This window comes from Salvelinus fontinalis, chromosome 6, assembly GCF_029448725.1.
Source record: "Salvelinus fontinalis isolate EN_2023a chromosome 6, ASM2944872v1, whole genome shotgun sequence".
Lineage (NCBI taxonomy): Eukaryota > Metazoa > Chordata > Actinopteri > Salmoniformes > Salmonidae > Salvelinus > Salvelinus fontinalis.
This window is the reverse complement of record NC_074670.1, coordinates 65,466,073-65,485,969: the sequence shown is the minus strand read 5'-3', so window position 1 is coordinate 65,485,969 and position 19,897 is coordinate 65,466,073. Positions and strand designations below refer to the sequence as shown.

The 19,897-nt window shown below is 44.9% G+C and overlaps 1 protein-coding gene across 1 annotated transcript in view; it reads left to right on the top strand.

The window, feature by feature from the left end:
* The window catches only part of LOC129858310 (protein spire homolog 1-like), a 123,206-nt gene that overhangs the window by 4,492 nt on the left and 98,817 nt on the right, over positions 1-19,897 (top strand). The window contains exon 2 of the mRNA XM_055927456.1: positions 14,863-14,894. Within this exon, the coding sequence (XP_055783431.1) occupies positions 14,863-14,894 (32 nt within the window). The remainder of the gene's footprint in view (positions 1-14,862; positions 14,895-19,897) is intronic.

Genomic DNA, 19,897 nt, shown 5'->3' with positions numbered 1-19,897 from the left:
TCAATTGAATTATCCACAGATGGACTCCAAGTTGTAGAAACATCTCAAGGATGATCAATGGAAACAGGATGCACCTGAGCTCAATTTAGAGTCTCATAGTAAAGGGTCTGAATACTTATGTAAATAAGGTATTTCTGTTTTTTTTCACCTTGTCATTGTGGGGTATTGTGTGTAGATTGATGAGGGGGGGGGGGGGGGTGAAATGATTTAATCCATTTCAGAATAAGGCTGTAACATAACAATATGTGTAAAAAGGGAAGGGGTCTGAATACTTTCTCTGTATTTATTATTTAGAGTATGGGGAACACAATCACTATAATGAAATATGTGGACCAATGGGCAATAAGACACTCAAAACCACAGCCAATGTATGTCATAGCCAACATCACATATACATAGGCTATGCTAATATGCAACCATATAAACAACTGCATTAGCATAAGAAGCAAAAACATATTTTACTTTCTGATCTAAAAGTGGATAGTTTCCTTCCCAAAACATCTATTCTGCTCTGGAATCAAAACTGTGTTACCTCTGTCCTCATCCATTCCTTCTGTCTCACTCTCCCGGTCAATTTCTGCAATCTCATCCAATTTTGTTTACTTGGACTTCGATTTAGCTTTAGCACTCTTATTGCTATGTTTTAACTTTTTTAGTTTTGAAAAGTTTGTCGAAGAGAACGAACCGCTGCGTAACGTAAACTACCGTTCGTCCTGTTTGCTTTCCCCTTCAGAATGAACACTGGCGCACAGCTGAAGCATGATGGCTATAAAGCCCAGCTCATTGGCTATCTAGCTAGCTTTGTTTCAAAACGATAGGTGGTCATTGGACCAAGACACTGTCACACAAGTGTACACCGCTCATCTCATTGGTGCGTAATGATGGCTTACCTTCATGGGTTAATTACGTAATGTAGAATGATGAAACAAATTTGGTTGCCTTTTTAGAGTGTCTGAGGATTGCACAGAAACCGGACTTGACCGGGTTAAGCCAAGTTTTGCCGACCTAGATTTGATACATTGTTTTGTTGGAATTCACTCAAAATATTGTATACAACATGGATCGGATATAAGGATATAAAAATGTATTTGATCAAACAAAACTATGCTACATTTTATTTCTGGAACCCTCATGATGACAAATCAGATCAATACATTATTTATGTATCCAAAGTTTTGGAAATGCTTAACACCATCTAACCAGTTGTCAAATGATGTTACCGGAGTATACACAGTTATCTTAGCCAGCTAAAGTTAACTGGCTAGGCTGTCTAGCAGGCTAAAATAACTAACTAGCCCAGCTAGCTAACCACCACGGTCTACATTGCAAAGTAGTAAGCCAGAGAACAACTAGTCTAGTACAGGCAGGAACCCACCGAACACAACAATGGTTATCAAATTACATGGTTATCAAAACGTCACGCCAAGGTAACCCTACATGAAAGTGTTTACTAAAATTCCCTTGGGGTAAAATGAATGGTAGAAAAACGTTTGACTCGGGGGTTTTATGGGTCTTATGACACCTTCACAGTGGGGCTCTATCACAGCCATTGAACTCTGTCACTGTTTTTTAAAGTCACCGTTGGCCTCATGGTGAAATCCAGAAAGGTTTCCTTCCTCTCTGGCAACGGAGTTAGTGATGCGCCATTCAAAATCTTTACTTCACCATGCTCAAAGGAATATTCACTTAACAAATGTTTTTTTTACCCATCTATTGTACCAATATGTGCCCTTTACGAGGCATTTGAAAGCCTCACTGGTCTTTTTGGTTGAGTCTGTGTTTTGAAATTCCCCTGCTCGACTGAGGCACCTTACAGTTATCTTTATGAAAGAGGTACAGAGATGAGGGTCGTTCAAAATCATGTCAAACACTTTCACGCAGGGAGTCCATGCAACTTATGTGACTTGTTAAGGTCATTTTTCCTGAATTAATTTAGGCTTGCCATAACAAAGGGCTTGAATTGACTCGAGACATTTAAACTTTAAATGGGACATTTCAGTTTTAAATGTGTAAAAATGTCAACAAACTACTCCAATTTGACATGGGGTATTTTAATCAAATTTAAATTCAGGCTGTAACACAACAGAATGTGGAAAATGTCAAGGGGCGTGAATACTTTCTGAAGGAACTGTATCTGTTTCTAACAATGAATGATTTCAGAACAATCTGAGATTGTGGAAATCCTCTTGTGCTTTTTGAGGTGGAACGATCCACCTCTGGCACTGGGCTTGTTTTCCTGTTTGGTGCTTATTAACTATCCGCCTCCCCCCTCTGCCACACACACACACACACACACACAACCTCCACTCTCTCCCCCTGTTGATACAGGACACTAGAGGCCATTAGATAGTGAGACATAATGTGACACCGGCTGATTTGGGTTGTCAAACCTACGTAATGTCACATCCAGAGCACAGTCTCTGTAAGTGTGCGTTAGACACCTTTCATAAGATGACACGGGTCAGGCGTCAGAACATGAAAAACAGCCTTCCTGTTTGACTGAATCAGAGCCTGAGTGAGGTATTTTGGCAAGGAACCTGTCCTGCCGCTGATTATGTCAGGATGAGAAAGACGTGATGTTTATTAGGCAGATGCCTAGCACTAGCTAGTTCAGGAGGTTACTACCAGAGCAGAGTGTTAGCTAGTTCAGGAGGTTACTACCAGAGTGTTAGCTAGTTCAGGAGGTTACTACCAGAGCAGAGTGTTAGCTAGTTCAGGAGGTTACTACCAAAGCAGAGTGTTAGCTAGTTCAGGAGGTTACTACCAGAGCAGAGTGTTAGCTAGTTCAGGAGGTTACTACCAGAGTGTTAGCTAGTTCAGGAGGTTACTACCAGAGCAGAGTGTTAGCTAGTTCAGGAGGTTACTACCAAAGCAGAGTGTTAGCTAGTTCAGGAGGTTACTACCAGAGCAGAGTGTTAGCTAGTTCAGGAGGTTACTACCAGAGCAGAGTGTTAGCTAGTTCAGGAGGTTACTACCAGAGTGTTAGCTAGTTCAGGAGGTTACTACCAGAGTGTTAGCTAGTTCAGGAGGTTACTACCAGAGCAGAGTGTTAGCTAGTTCAGGAGGTTACTACCAAAGCAGAGTGTTAGCTAGTTCAGGAGGTTACTACCAGAGCAGAGTGTTAGCTAGTTCAGGAGGTTACTACCAGAGTGTTAGCTAGTTCAGGAGGTTACTACCAGAGCAGAGTGTTAGCTAGTTCAGGAGGTTACTACCAAAGCAGAGTGTTAGCTAGTTCAGGAGGTTACTACCAGAGCAGAGTGTTAGCTAGTTCAGGAGGTTACTACCAGAGCAGAGTGTTAGCTAGTTCAGGAGGTTACTACCAGAGTGTTAGCTAGTTCAGGAGGTTACTACCAGAGCAGAGTGTTAGCTAGTTCAGGAGGTTACTACCAAAGCAGAGTGTTAGCTAGTTCAGGAGGTTACTACCAGAGCAGAGTGTTAGCTAGTTCAGGAGGTTACTACCAGACCAGAGTGTTAGCTAGTTCAGGAGGTTACTACCAGAGTGTTAGCTAGTTCAGGTTACTACCAGAGTGTTAGCTAGTTCAGGAGGTTACTAGCAGAGTGTTAGCTAGTTCAGGAGGTTACTAGCAGAGTGTTAGCTAGTTCAGGAGGTTACTAGCAGAGTGTTAGCTAGTTCAGGAGGTTACTAGCAGAGTGTTAGCTAGTTCAGGAGGTTACTAGCAGAGTGTTAGCTAGTTCAGGAGGTTACTAGCAGAGTGTTAGCTAGTTCAGGAGGTTACTAGCAGAGTGTTAGCTAGTTCAGGAGGTTACTACCAGAGTGTTAGCTAGTTCAGGAGGTTACTACCAGAGTGTTAGCTAGTTCAGGAGGTTACTACCAGAGTGTTAGCTAGTTCAGGAGGTTACTACCAGAGTGTTAGCTAGTTCAGGAGGTTACTACCAGAGTGTTAGCTAGTTCAGGAGGTTACTAGCAGAGCAGAGTGTTAGCTAGTTCAGGAGGTTACAAGCAGAGTGTTAGCTAGTTCAGGAGGTTACTAGCAGAGTGTTAGCTAGTTCAGGAGGTTACTACCAGAGTGTTAGCTAGTTCAGGAGGTTACTACCAGAGTGTTAGCTAGTTCAGGAGGTTACTACCAGAGTGTTAGCTAGTTCAGGAGGTTACTACCAGAGTGTTAGCTAGTTCAGGAGGTTACTACCAGAGTGTTAGCTAGTTCAGGAGGTTACTACCAGAGTGTTAGCTAGTTCAGGAGGTTACTACCAGAGTGTTAGCTAGTTCAGTAGGTTACTAGCAGAGTGTTAGCTAGTTCAGTAGGTTACTAGCAGAGTGTTAGCTAGTTCAGTAGGTTACTAGCAGAGTGTTAGCTATTTCAGGAGGTTACTACCAGAGTGTTAGCTAGTTCAGGAGGTTACTAGCAGAGTGTTAGCTAGTTCAGGAGGTTACTAGCAGAGTGTTAGCTAGTTCAGGAGGTTACTAGCAGAGTGTTAGCTAGTTCAGGAGGTTACTAGCAGAGTGTTAGCTAGTTCAGGAGGTTACTAGCAGAGTGTTAGCTAGTTCAGGAGGTTACTAGCAGAGTGTTAGCTAGTTCAGGAGGTTACTACCAGAGTGTTAGCTAGTTCAGGAGGTTACTACCAGAGTGTTAGCTAGTTCAGGAGGTTACTACCAGAGTGTTAGCTAGTTCAGGAGGTTACTACCAGAGTGTTAGCTAGTTCAGGAGGTTACTACCAGAGCAGAGTGTTAGCTAGTTCAGGAGGTTACTAGCAGAGCAGAGTGTTAGCTAGTTCAGGAGGTTACTAGCAGAGCAGAGTGTTAGCTAGTTCAGGAGGTAACTACCAGAGCAGAGTGTTAGCTAGTTCAGGAGGTTACTACCAGAGCAGAGTGTTAGCTAGTTCAGGAGGTTACTACCAGAGCAGAGTGTTAGCTAGTTCAGGAGGTTACTAGCAGAGCAGAGTGTTAGCTAGTTCAGGAGGTTACTACCAGAGTGTTAGCTAGTTCAGGAGGTTACTACCAGAGCAGAGTGTTAGCTAGTTCAGGAGGTTACTAGCAGAGTGTTAGCTAGTTCAGGAGGTTACTAGCAGAGTGTTAGCTAGTTCAGGAGGTTACTAGCAGAGTGTTAGCTAGTTCAGGAGGTTACTACCAGAGTGTTAGCTAGTTCAGGAGGTTACTACCAGAGTGTTAGCTAGTTCAGGAGGTTACTACCAGAGTGTTAGCTAGTTCAGGAGGTTACTACCAGAGCAGAGTGTTAGCTAGTTCAGGAGGTTACTAGCAGAGTGTTAGCTAGTTCAGGAGGTTACTACCAGAGCAGAGTGTTAGCTAGTTCAGGAGGTTACTACCAGAGCAGAGTGTTAGCTAGTTCAGGAGGTTACTACCAGAGTGTTAGCTAGTTCAGGAGGTTACTACCAGAGCAGAGTGTTAGCTAGTTCAGGAGGTTACTACCAGAGCAGAGTGTTAGCTAGTTCAGGAGGTTACTACCAGAGTGTTAGCTAGTTCAGGAGGTTACTACCAGAGTGTTAGCTAGTTCAGGAGGTTACTAGCAGAGCAGAGTGTTAGCTAGTTCAGGAGGTTACTAGCAGAGCAGAGTGTTAGCTAGTTCAGGAGGTTACTAGCAGAGCAGAGTGTTAGCTAGTTCAGGAGGTTACTACCAGAGCAGAGTGTTAGCTAGTTCAGGAGGTTACTAGCAGAGCAGAGTGTTAGCTAGTTCAGGAGGTTACTAGCAGAGCAGAGTGTTAGCTAGTTCAGGAGGTTACTACCAGAGTGTTAGCTAGTTCAGGAGGTTACTAGCAGAGTGTTAGCTAGTTCAGGAGGTTACTAGCAGAGTGTTAGCTAGTTCAGGAGGTTACTAGCAGAGTGTTAGCTAGTTCAGGAGGTTACTACCAGAGTGTTAGCTAGTTCAGGAGGTTACTACCAGAGTGTTAGCTAGTTCAGGAGGTTACTACCAGAGCAGAGTGTTAGCTAGTTCAGGAGGTTACTAGCAAAGTGTTAGCTAGTTCAGGAGGTTACTACCAGAGCAGAGTGTTAGCTAGTTCAGGAGGTTACTACCAGAGCAGAGTGTTAGCTAGTTCAGGAGGTTACTACCAGAGTGTTAGCTAGTTCAGGAGGTTACTACCAGAGTGTTAGCTAGTTCAGGAGGTTACTACCAGAGTGTTAGCTAGTTCAGGAGGTTACTACCAGAGTGTTAGCTAGTTCAGGAGGTTACTACCAGAGTGTTAGCTAGTTCAGGAGGTTACTACCAGAGTGTTAGCTAGTTCAGGAGGTTACTACCAGAGTGTTAGCTAGTTCAGGAGGTTACTACCAGAGTGTTAGCTAGTTCAGGAGGTTACTACCAGAGTGTTAGCTAGTTCAGGAGGTTACTACCAGAGTGTTAGCTAGTTCAGGAGGTTACTACCAGAGTGTTAGCTAGTTCAGGAGGTTACTAGCAGAGTGTTAGCTAGTTCAGGAGGTTACTAGCAGAGTGTTAGCTAGTTCAGGAGGTTACTAGCAGAGTGTTAGCTAGTTCAGGAGGTTACTACCAGAGCAGAGTGTTAGCTAGTTCAGGAGGTTACTACCAGAGCAGAGTGTTAGCTAGTTCAGGAGGTCACTAGCAGAGTGTTAGCTAGTTCAGGAGGTTACTACCAGAGCAGAGTGTTAGCTAGTTCAGGAGGTTACTACCAGAGCAGAGTGTTAGCTAGTTCAGGAGGTTACTACCAGAGTGTTAGCTAGTTCAGGAGGTTACTACCAGAGTGTTAGCTAGTTCAGGAGGTTACTAGCAGAGTGTTAGCTAGTTCAGGAGGTTACTAGCAGAGCAGAGTGTTAGCTAGTTCAGGAGGTTACTACCAGAGTGTTAGCTAGTTCAGGAGGTTACTACCAGAGCAGAGTGTTAGCTAGTTCAGGAGGTTACTAGCAGAGTGTTAGCTAGTTCAGGAGGTTACTAGCAGAGTGTTAGCTAGTTCAGGAGGTTACTACCAGAGTGTTAGCTAGTTCAGGAGGTTACTAGCAGAGTGTTAGCTAGTTCAGGAGGTTACTAGCAGAGTGTTAGCTAGTTCAGGAGGTTACTAGCAGAGTGTTAGCTAGTTCAGGAGGTTACTACCAGAGTGTTAGCTAGTTCAGGAGGTTACTACCAGAGTGTTAGCTAGTTCAGGAGGTTACTACCAGAGTGTTAGCTAGTTCAGGAGGTTACTACCAGAGTGTTAGCTAGTTCAGGAGGTTACTACCAGAGTGTTAGCTAGTTCAGGAGGTTACTACCAGAGCAGAGTGTTAGCTAGTTCAGGAGGTTACTACCAGAGCAGAGTGTTAGCTAGTTCAGGAGGTTACTACCAGAGTGTTAGCTAGTTCAGGAGGTTACTACCAGAGTGTTAGCTAGTTCAGGAGGTTACTACCAGAGTGTTAGCTAGTTCAGGAGGTTACTAGCAGAGTGTTAGCTAGTTCAGGAGGTTACTACCAGAGTGTTAGCTAGTTCAGGAGGTTACTACCAGAGCAGAGTGTTAGCTAGTTCAGGAGGTTACTACCAGAGTGTTAGCTAGTTCAGGAGGTTACTACCAGAGTGTTAGCTAGTTCAGGAGGTTACTACCAGAGTGTTAGCTAGTTCAGGAGGTTACTACCAGAGCAGAGTGTTAGCTAGTTCAGGAGGTTACTACCAGAGCAGAGTGTTAGCTAGTTCAGGAGGTTACTACCAGAGTGTTAGCTAGTTCAGGAGGTTACTACCAGAGTGTTAGCTAGTTCAGGAGGTTACTACCAGAGTGTTAGCTAGTTCAGGAGGTTACTAGCAGAGTGTTAGCTAGTTCAGGAGGTTACTACCAGAGTGTTAGCTAGTTCAGGAGGTTACTACCAGAGCAGAGTGTTAGCTAGTTCAGGAGGTTACTACCAGAGTGTTAGCTAGTTCAGGAGGTTACTAGCAGAGTGTTAGCTAGTTCAGGAGGTTACTACCAGAGTGTTAGCTAGTTCAGGAGGTTACTACCAGAGCAGAGTGTTAGCTAGTTCAGGAGGTTACTACCAGAGTGTTAGCTAGTTCAGGAGGTTACTACCAGAGCAGAGTGTTAGCTAGTTCAGGAGGTTACTAGCAGAGTGTTAGCTAGTTCAGGAGGTTACTAGCAGAGTGTTAGCTAGTTCAGGAGGTTACTAGCAGAGTGTTAGCTAGTTCAGGAGGTTACTACCAGAGCAGAGTGTTAGCTAGTTCAGGAGGTTACTACCAGAGCAGAGTGTTAGCTAGTTCAGGAGGTTACTAGCAGAGTGTTAGCTAGTTCAGGAGGTTACAACCCTATACTACCAGATAAGAAAATCAATGGTTATGTAACCTATAGTCTGTTACAATATACTCTATTCCCCAGGGCTGACTGTCACCCAGGCAACCAGTGCTTATCTGATCAATGACATTGCTCTTTAGACCTGTCTGAACAATGACGTGCTGCGACAGTCAAGGGCCTATCTTTCAGACAGAAGAAGGCATTTGCATTCTGATTCAGGCCAGAAGGAATTGAACAAATCAGCCTTGGAGATTGTTTCAGAATGTCCGTATCTAGTGACGCCATTAATGCATACACATAGCTGCACTAAAGATCAGTCTGTAGAATGAAAATGGCTCTCTCCCACTCATTGCTGCATCTACAGCAGTGTCTGAATACCCACTGTGATTTAAGAGAAGAGAAGGGGCGAGCAGGAGACTGAGAGAGTGGGAGGGAGACTGAGATGAAGAGAGAGGGGGAGGTAGAGGGAGAGGGGGGGCACTAGCGTCATGTCTCCAGCTAACAGATGGCCTGTGTTCTCTTGTTCAGGACTGGAGGTGAGCCTGGCCCTGTGAGTGTAGGCTCTAGCGTGTGTAGTATAGTGTCTTCCACTATAAATCGTGAGGCGAGGTCCTTTGCTCTGAGCTGGGGTCATTTGCAGCCTGAATAGATCACGGTGATTCAGTCTTGATTTTGGCTTTCAATTAGTTATTTGCTAATGAATACGTCTACTACAAACCAAGTTACCGATACCGATTATTGGAGGACCAAAAATGTATTTTATTTTTTATTATTATTTTTAATGTATTTATAATAATGACAATTACAACAATACTGAATGAACACTTATTTGAACTTAATATAATACATCAATAAAATCTATTTAGCCTCAAAATAAATAATGAAACATGTTCAATTTGGTTTAAATAATGCAAAAACAAAGTGTTGGAGAAGAAAGTGAAAGTGCAATATGTGCCATGTAAAAAAGCTAACGTTTAAGTTCCTTGTTTAGAACATGAGAACATATGAAAGCTGGTGGTTCCTTTTAACATGAGTCTTCAATATTCCCAGGTAAGAAGTTTTAGGTTGTAGTTATTATAGGAATTATAGGACTATTTCTCTCTATACCATTTGTATTTCATATACCTTTGACTATTGGATGTTCTTATAGGCACTTTAGTATTGCCAGTGTAACAGTATAGCTTCCGTCCCTCTCCTCGCCGCTACCTGGGCTCGAACCAGGAACACAACGACAACAGCCACCCTTGAAGCAGCGTTACCCATGCAGAGCAAGGGGAACAACTACTCCAAGTCTCAGAGCGAGTGACGTTTGAAACGCTATTAGCGCGCACCCCGCTAACTAGCTAGCCATTTCACATCGGTTACACCAGCCTCATCTCGGGAGTTGATAGGCTTGAAGTCATAAACAGCGCAATGTTTGTAGCATTGCAAGGAGCTGCTGGCAAAACGCACGAAAGTGCTGTTTGAATGAATGCTTACGAGCCTGCTGCTGCCTACCATCGCTCAGACTGCTCTATCAAATCATAGACTTAATTGTATCATAATAACACACAGAAATACGCGCCTTTGGTCATTAATATGGTCGAATCCGGAAACTATCATCATGACAACAAAATGTTTATTTTTTCAGTGAAATACGGAATCGTTCCATATTTTATCTAACGGGTGGCATCCATCAGTCTAAATATTCCTGTTACATTGCACAACCTTCAATGTTATGTCATTATTATGTAAAATTCTGGCAAATTAGTTCGCAATGAACCAGGCGGCCCAAACTGTTGCATATACTCTGACTCTGCGTGCAATGAACGCAAGAGAAGTGACACAATTTCACCTGGTTAATATTGCCTGCTAACCTGGATTTCTTTTAGCTAAATATGCAGGGTTAAAAATATATACTTCTGTGTATTGATTTTAAGGAAGGCATTGATGTTTATGGTTAGGTACATGTTGGAGCATCGACAGTCCTTTTTTGCGAATGCGCATATGCAATGCAGGACACGCTAGATAAGCTAGTAATATCATCAACCATGTGTAGTTATAACTAGTGATTATGATTGATTGTTTTTTATAAGATAAGTTTAATGCTAGCTAGCAACTTACCTTGGCTTCTACTAGTTAACCGTAAGGTTGCAAGATTGAATCCCTGAGCTGACTAGGTTAAAATCTATCGTTCTGCCCCTGAACAAGGCAGTTAACCCACCGTTCCTAGGCCGTCATTGACAAGAAGAATGTGTTCTTAACTGACTTGCCTAGTTAAATAAAGGTGTAAAAAATATATATATACATTTTTGGGGGGCAAAATCGGTGTCCAAAATTACCGATTTCCGATTGTTATGAAATCTTGAAATCGGCCCTAATTAATCGTCCATTCCGATTTAATCGGTCGACCTCTAGTCTGTATGTATTGATGCTACAGTGGTAGGGTATGTATGTACAGTTGTAAGTTTTGAGAATAACACAAATATTAATTTCCACAAAGTTTGCTGCATCAGTGTCTTTAGACATTTTTGTCAGATGTTACTATGGAATACTGAAGTATAATTACAAGCATTTCATAAGTGTCAAAGGCTTTTATTGACAATTACATGAAGTTGATGCAAAGAGTCAATATTTGCAATGTTGACCCATTTTTTCAAGACCTCTGCAATCCACCCTGGCATGACGTCAATTAACTTCTGGGCCACATCCTGACTGATGGCAGCCCATTCTTGCATAATCAATGCTTGGAGTTTGTCAGAATTTGTGGGTTTTTGTTTGTCCATCCGCCTCTTGAGGATTGACCACAAATTCTCAATGGGATTAAGGCCTGTGGAGTTTCCTGGCCATGGACCCAAAATATCGATGTTTTGTTCCCCGAGCCACTTAGTTATCACTTTTGCCTTATGGCAAGGTGCTCCGTCATGCTGGAAAAGGCATTGTTCGTCACCAAACTGTTCCTGGATGGTTGGGAGAAGTTGCTCTCGGAGGATGTGTTGGTACCATTCTTTATTCATGGCTGTGTTCTTAGGCAAATTGTGAGTGAGCCCACTCACTTGGCTGAGAAGCAACCCCACACATGAATGTTCTCAGGATGCTTTACTGTTGGCATGACACAGGACTGATGGTAGCACTCACCTTGTCTTCTCCGGACAAGTTTTTTTCCGGATGCCCCAAACAATCGGAAAGGGGATTCATCAGAGAAAATGACTTTACCCCACTCCTCAGCAGTCCAATCCCTGTACCTTATGCAGAATATCAATCTGTCCCTGATGTTTTTCCTGGAGAGAAGTGACTTCTTGCTGCCCTTGACACCAGGCCATCCTCCAAAAGTCATCGCTTCACTGTGTGTGCAAATGCACTCACACCTGCCTGCTGCCATTCCTGAGCAAGCTCTGTACTGGTGGTGCCTCGATCCCGCAGCTGAATCAACTTCAGGAGACGGTCCTGGCGCTTGCTGGACTTTCTTGGGCGCCCTGAAGCCTTCTTCACAACATTTGAACCGCTCTCCTTGAAGTTCTTGATGATCCGATAAATGGTTGATTTTAGGTGCAATCTTACTGGCAGCAATATCCTTTCCTGTGAAGCCCTTTTTGTGCAAAGCAATGACGACGGCACGTGTTTCCTTGCAGGTAACCATCGTTGACAGAGGAAGAACAATAATTTCAAGCATCACCCTCCTTTTTAAGCTTCCAGTCTGTTATCCGAACTCAATCAGCATGACAGAGTGATCTCCAGCCTTGTCCTCGTCAACACTCACACCTGTGTTAACGAGAGAATCACTGACATGATGTCAGCTGGTCCTTTTGTGGCAGGGCTGAAATGCAGTGGAAATGTTTTTGGGGATTCAGTTCATTTGCATGGCAAAGAGGGACTTTGCAATTAATTGCAATTCATCTGATCACTCTTCATAACATTCATGAGTATATGCAAATTGCCATCATACAAACTTAGGCAGCAGACTTCGAAAATGAATGTTTGTGTCATTCTCAAAACTTTTGGCCACGACTGTCGTGATGCTGCAGTGGTAGGATATGTAGTGATGCTGCAGTGGTAGGGTGTGTAGTGATGCTGCAGTGGTAGGGTATGTAGTGACGCTGCAGTGGTAGGGTGTGTGGTGATGCTGCAGTGGTAGGGTATGTAGTGATGCTGCAGTGGTAGGGTTTGTGGTGACGCTGCAGTGGTAGGGTGTGTGGTGATGCTGCAGTGGTAGGGTATGTAGTGACGCTGCAGTGGTAGGGTGTGTGGTGATGCTGCAGTGGTAGGGTTTGTGGTGATGCTACAGTGGTAGGGTATGTAGTGACGCTGCAGTGGTAGGGTGTGTGGTGATGCTGCAGTGGTAGGGTTTGTGGTGATGCTACAGTGGTAGGGTATGGAGTGACGCTGCAGTGGTAGGGTGTGTAGTGATGCTGCAGTGGTAGGGTATGTAGTGATGCTGCAGTGGTAGGGTATGGAGTGACGCTGCAGTGGTAGGGTGTGTAGTGACGCTGCAGTGGTAGGGTGTGTAGTGACGCTGCAGTGGTAGGGTGTGTAGTGACGCTGCAGTGGTAGGGTATGTGGTGATGCTGCAGTGGTAGGGTGTGTGGTGATGCTGCAGTGGTAGGGTATGTGGTGATGCTGCAGTGGTAGGGTGTGTAGTGACGCTGCAGTGGTAGGGTGTGTGGTGATGCTGCAGTGGTAGGGTGTGTGGTGATGCTGCAGTGGTAGGGTGTGTAGTGATGCTGCAGTGGTAGGGTGTGTAGTGACGCTGCAGTGGTAGGGTGTGTGGTGATGCTGCAGTGGTAGGGTGTGTAGTGACGCTGCAGTGGTAGGGTGTGTAGTGACGCTGCAGTGGTAGGGTGTGTGGTGATGCTACAGTGGTAGGGTATGTAGTGACGCTGCAGTGGTAGGGTTTGTGGTGATGCTACAGTGGTAGGGTATGTAGTGACGCTGCAGTGGTAGGGTTTGTGGTGATGCTACAGTGGTAGGGTGTGTAGTGACGCTGCAGTGGTAGGGTTTGTGGTGATGCTGCAGTGGTAGGGTATGTAGTGATGCTGCAGTGGTAGGGTATGGAGTGATGCTGCAGTGGTAGGGTATGTAGTGATGCTGCAGTGGTAGGGTGTGTGGTGACGCTGCAGTGGTAGGGTGTGTGGTGACGCTGCAGTGGTAGGGTGTGTGGTGACGCTGCAGTGGTAGGGTATGTGGTGACGCTGCAGTGGTAGGGTGTGTGGTGACGCTGCAGTGGTAGGGTATGGAGTGACGCTGCAGTGGTAGGGTATGTAGTGATGCTGCAGTGGTAGGGTGTGTGGTGACGCTGCAGTGGTAGGGTGTGTGGTGACGCTGCAGTGGTAGGGTGTGTGGTGATGCTGCAGTGGTAGGGTATGTGGTGATGCTGCAGTGGTAGGGTGTGTGGTGACGCTGCAGTGGTAGGGTTTGTGGTGACGCTACAGTGGTAGGGTGTGTAGTGATGCTGCAGTGGTAGGGTATGTAGTGATGCTGCAGTGGTAGGGTATGTAGTGATGCTGCAGTGGTAGGGTATGTAGTGATGCTGCAGTGGTAGGGTATGTAGTGATGCTGCAGTGGTAGGGTGTGTGGTGACGCTGCAGTGGTAGGGTGTGTGGTGACGCTGCAGTGGTAGGGTTTGTGGTGACGCTACAGTGGTAGGGTGTGTAGTGATGCTGCAGTGGTAGGGTATGTAGTGATGCTGCAGTGGTAGGGTATGTAGTGACGCTGCAGTGGTAGGGTGTGTAGTGACGCTGCAGTGGTAGGGTGTGTGGTGATGCTACAGTGGTAGGGTATGTAGTGACGCTGCAGTGGTAGGGTTTGTGGTGATGCTACAGTGGTAGGGTATGTAGTGACGCTGCAGTGGTAGGGTTTGTGGTGATGCTACAGTGGTAGGGTGTGTAGTGACGCTGCAGTGGTAGGGTTTGTGGTGATGCTGCAGTGGTAGGGTATGTAGTGATGCTGCAGTGGTAGGGTATGGAGTGATGCTGCAGTGGTAGGGTATGTAGTGATGCTGCAGTGGTAGGGTGTGTGGTGACGCTGCAGTGGTAGGGTGTGTGGTGACGCTGCAGTGGTAGGGTGTGTGGTGATGCTGCAGTGGTAGGGTATGTGGTGATGCTGCAGTGGTAGGGTGTGTGGTGACGCTGCAGTGGTAGGGTATGGAGTGATGCTGCAGTGGTAGGGTATGTAGTGATGCTGCAGTGGTAGGGTGTGTGGTGACGCTGCAGTGGTAGGGTGTGTGGTGACGCTGCAGTGGTAGGGTGTGTGGTGACGCTGCAGTGGTAGGGTATGTGGTGATGCTGCAGTGGTAGGGTGTGTGGTGACGCTGCAGTGGTAGGGTTTGTGGTGACGCTACAGTGGTAGGGTGTGTAGTGATGCTGCAGTGGTAGGGTATGTAGTGATGCTGCAGTGGTAGGGTATGTAGTGATGCTGCAGTGGTAGGGTATGTAGTGATGCTGCAGTGGTAGGGTATGTAGTGATGCTGCAGTGGTAGGGTGTGTGGTGACGCTGCAGTGGTAGGGTGTGTAGTGATGCTGCAGTGGTAGGGTATGTAGTGACGCTGCAGTGGTAGGGTGTGTGGTGACGCTGCAGTGGTAGGGTTTGTGGTGACGCTACAGTGGTAGGGTATGGAGTGACGCTGCAGTGGTAGGGTGTGTAGTGACGCTGCAGTGGTAGGGTATGTGTTTATGTAGTGATGCATATTTGACTAACACGTTTCTTTTCTCTTTCCAGATAAATACAGACCTCCCAACACGTCCTCAGAGGTGAGTTACACGTCAAGGACTGTTTTGGTTTGTCAGATGAGGTTTTAACTGGTAGAGAATGAACCATGTTTCCATTGTTTTAAGGGTGCTTTAAAAACCAAGCTTGAATTTGTTCTACATCAAGGAGCCAATGATCAGTCATGTTTCTATGGTTTAATAACACTGAATAAAAACGTTTGAGTTTAGGTGAATATACAGTCCCATGGAGTGGTTGGAGATATACCATGCTTCCAGAACTGGGCTTTGTATTTTTCTCTTAGGCCTCTGCAGTAGTGTAGGACTCTAGTGTATTATTCCATCGTATGCATTTCTCTAACATGTAGCCAGCTGAGACCTGTTTGTATCAAGGTCCCACTGGGGGAATATTTGTTAAGTGTGTGTTTCATGGAACGGAAATCATCCCAAATACAGAGCCCAGTGCCCACCATGGAAACCGTGAGCGACCGTTTGTACCGAGTTGGCGTGACAACTACGATACAATGCGAAGCCCAGCAGCATAGACGGCTTGGCGTATGAGATAAGGGTTTTCTCCCTTTATCGCTCTCCAGCTCCCAGACATTTGATTGTCACACTGAATTGGAAGACACGAGACAGAGACATTTTTTTAAAGCTTTTTTCAGTCTTTTCATTGATTTGGAAAAAAAGCTAAATCACTGAAGCGGAAATTGAATCTCAATGGAATAAAACACTGACAGGAGTTGAGGCTGTGGAAGTCTACCCATACTGCACTGCACCTATGTCAATGTAATACTTGTCTGTAAACAATTGTTGGAAAAATTACTTGTCATGGACAAAGTAGATGTACTAACCGACTTGCCAAAACTATAGTTTGTTAACAAGAAATTTGTTGAGTGGTTGAAAAACGAGTTTTAATGACTCCAACCTAAGTGTATTGTAAACTTCCGACTTCAACTGTAAATAAAGTATTTCTGTTTTTTATATTATAAGGAGATGTGTGAAAATGTCTGAACTCTTTTTGGTTTGTCATAACGAGGTATTGTGTGTAGATTGGGGGGGATATAATGTAACAAAATGTTTGAAAAAGTCAAGGGGTCTGAATACTTTCCGAAAGACACTGTACCCGTCAAAAGTTTGGACACACCTACTCATTCCAGGGTTTTTCAATATTTGTATTATTTTCTAGATTGTAGAATAATAGTGACTCATATGGAATCACGTAGTAACTAAAAAAGTGTTAAACAAATCAAAATATATTTAGGAATTCTCTCAACCAGCTTCATGAGGAATGCTTTTCCAACCGTCTTGAAGGACTTCCCAGACCGATATTTTCTAGTAGTGCACTATATATGAGGCTCTTATCAAAAGTAGTGCACTATATATGAGGCTCTTATCAAAAGTAGTGCACTATATATGAGGCTCTGGTCAAAAGTAGTGCACTATATATGAGGCTCTGGTCAAAAGTAGTGCACTATATATGAGGCTCTGGTCAAAAGTAGTGCACTATATATGAGGCTCTGGTCAAAAGTAGTGCACTATATATGAGGCTCTGGTCAAAAGTAGTGCACTATTTATGAGGCTCTGGTCAAAAGTAGTGCACTATTTATGAGGCTCTTATCAAAAGTAGTGCACTATATATGAGGCTCTGGTCAAAAGTAGTGCACTATTTATGAGGCTCTGGTCAAAAGTAGTGCACTATTTATGGGGCTCTGGTCAAAAGTAGTGCACTATTTATGGGGCTCTGGTCAAAAGTAGTGCACTATTTATGGGGCTCTGGTCAAAAGTAGTGCACTATATATGAGGCTCTGGTCAAAAGTAGTGCACTATATATGAGGCTCTGGTCAAAAGTAGTGCACTATATATGAGGCTCTGGTCAAAAGTAGTGCACTATATATGAGGCTCTGGTCAAAAGTAGTGCACTATTTATGAGGCTCTGGTCAAAAGTAGTGCACTATTTATGAGGCTCTTATCAAAAGTAGTGCACTATATATGAGGCTCTGGTCAAAAGTAGTGCACTATTTATGGGGCTCTGGTCAAAAGTAGTGCACTATTTATGGGGCTCTGGTCAAAAGTAGTGCACTATTTATGAGGCTCTTATCAAAAGTAGTGCACTATATATGAGGCTCTGGTCAAAAGTAGTGCACTATTTATGAGGCTCTGGTCAAAAGTAGTGCACTATTTATGGGGCTCTGGTCAAAAGTAGTGCACTATTTATGGGGCTCTGGTCAAAAGTAGTGCACTATTTATGGGGCTCTGGTCAAAAGTAGTGCACTATATATGAGGCTCTGGTCAAAAGTAGTGCACTATATATGAGGCTCTGGTCAAAAGTAGTGCACTATATATGAGGCTCTGGTCAAAAGTAGTGCACTATATATGAGGCTCTGGTCAAAAGTAGTGCACTATTTATGAGGCTCTGGTCAAAAGTAGTGCACTATTTATGAGGCTCTTATCAAAAGTAGTGCACTATATATGAGGCTCTGGTCAAAAGTAGTGCACTATTTATGGGGCTCTGGTCAAAAGTAGTGCACTATTTATGGGGCTCTGGTCAAAAGTAGTGCACTATTTATGGGGCTCTGGTCAAAAGTAGTGCACTATTTATGGGGCTCTGGTCAAAAGTAGTGCACTATTTATGAGGCTCTGGTCAAAAGTAGTGCACTATTTATGAGGCTCTGGTCAAAAGTAGTGCACTATTTATGGGGCTCTGGTCAAAAGTAGTGCACTATTTATGAGGCTCTGGTCAAAAGTAGTGCACTATTTATGGGGCTCTGGTCAAAAGTAGTGCACTATATATGGGGCTCTGGTCAAAAGTAGTGCACTATTTTGTGAATAGGGTGCCATTTGAGGAGCATCCTGTTAGGAGTTTCCCTCGCTGACGGACAGCTCTGATTGGTGCTGCTTGTCCGGCCATCTGTCTGTCCAGATTTTGGGGGCTCCTTCCCTCTAGGGTGACTTAAGTAGGCCCATATGGACTGAGGGGAACCATGGGGTCAGTCACTAAGTCCAGGTCCCTAGTGGCACCATGTCAGATTCAGCTGAAATGCACATTTTATAACGGCAGGCTCCATGTTCTAGTGTCTTCCTCCTCCTCCGGTCTTCCTCCTCCTGAATGGAAGTCATCCTCCCTGCAGTCCAGTATATTATGGGTGACTGTGCGATAACGCTCTCGGTAGCCAATGTGAGCAAGACCTGCAAACGGGTCAACATTCACAAAGCCGCTGGGCCAGACGGATTACCAGGACGTGGACTCAAAGCATGCGAAGACCAACTGTCAAATGCTTTCACGGACATTTTAAACCTCTCTCTGACCGAGTCTGTAAAACCCACATCTTTCAAGCAGATGTTGGGGTAGGTTCCTCGTCAAGCATTGGCTTATTGGTGAAATCAGCAATCAGACTATCTTCTTTAAGTAACTCAATTAAACCTTTATTAATGCAGACAGAAGTTGACAATGGAAACATAGCATGTATGTTTCAGAGTAAGTTCTGCAAAATAAAAAAGGTCAAAAACAAGTTCTGTAAAATAAATAAAGATTTCACAAGTGAAATCTTATTGAGAATGACGTGTCAGTTAGGTCATGACTCATGTGAAAGAAAGATTCCGCTGACACACAGCTCAGTCAACACCACCTTCAGACAGACTGGTGCTCTACCCAGCCAGATGAGACGTCTCCCTGGCAGCTACTGGGCCCTAGCCAGCCTCACCCTGTCCCAGCCTCACCCTCTCCCAGCCTCACCCTGCAGGGCTCAGTTTGGGCACCTCACTTCCACACTACACCACCTCAGAACCAGATCATGACCCTCAGAACCAGAGATCATGACCCATATTACACCACCTCAGAACCAGAGATCATGACCCTCAGAACCAGAGATCATGACCCATATTACACCACCTCAGAACCAGAGATAATGACCCACACCACCCCACCCCACCTCAGAACCAGAGATAATGACCCTCAGAACCAGAGATAATGACCCACACCACCCCACCTCAGAACCAGAGATAATGACCCTCAGAACCAGAGATAATGACCCACACCACCCCACCTCAGAACCAGAGATAATGACCCACACCACCCCACCTCAGAACCAGAGATAATGACCCACACCACCCCACCTCAGAACCAGAGATAATGACCCTCAGAACCAGAGATAATGACCCACACCACCCCACCTCAGAACCAGAGATAATGACCCTCAGAACCAGAGATAATGACCCACACCACCCCACCTCAGAACCAGAGATAATGACCCACACCACCCCACCTCAGAACCAGAGATAATGACCCACACCACCCCACCTCAGAACCAGAGATAATGACCCACACCACCCCACCTCAGAACCAGAGATAATGACCATCAGAACCAGAGATGACCCACACCACCCCACCTCAGAACCAGAGATAATGACCCTCAGAACCAGAGATGACCCACACCACCCCACCTCAGAACCAGAGATAATGACCCTCAGAACCAGAGATGACCCACACCACCCCACCTCAGAACCAGAGATAATGACCCTCAGAACCAGATATAATGACCCTCAGAACCAGAGATAATGACCGTACTCCCAGTGGAGGCTGGTGTAACTTTTTAGATCGGAGGACTGTCTCATTGTAATAGCTGGAATGGAATGAATTCTCCTGATTTCTCCAGCCTCCAAGGGTATGTCAGCTGACTAACCTGTTCATCTATGACCTTTTAACACTGATCTGGACTGACTGGGGTTAACCTTTGTGTTTGTCAGATAAGTGTTAGACGTACCTCTATTGTATTGTACTGTGTGGCTAAATATAGAGCTGTGCTGTGCCCTTGTCTGTCCCAGCGCTCACCTGCTGTTAGCCAGCTGTCTGTCTGTGGACATAGCGCCACAGCTGCTTGTAGATGTCCTTTGTGATGGAAACATTGGCTTTGAGCATTACATGTTCAGTGCTGCATGACTGCAGTCGGCCTTAGAGATATTACTGTCTATCTCTGTGGTATCACCCACAACCACTTTCAGGTCCACAATTGTATTAGCTGTAATTGATGCCTCATGAAGTTCGTGCA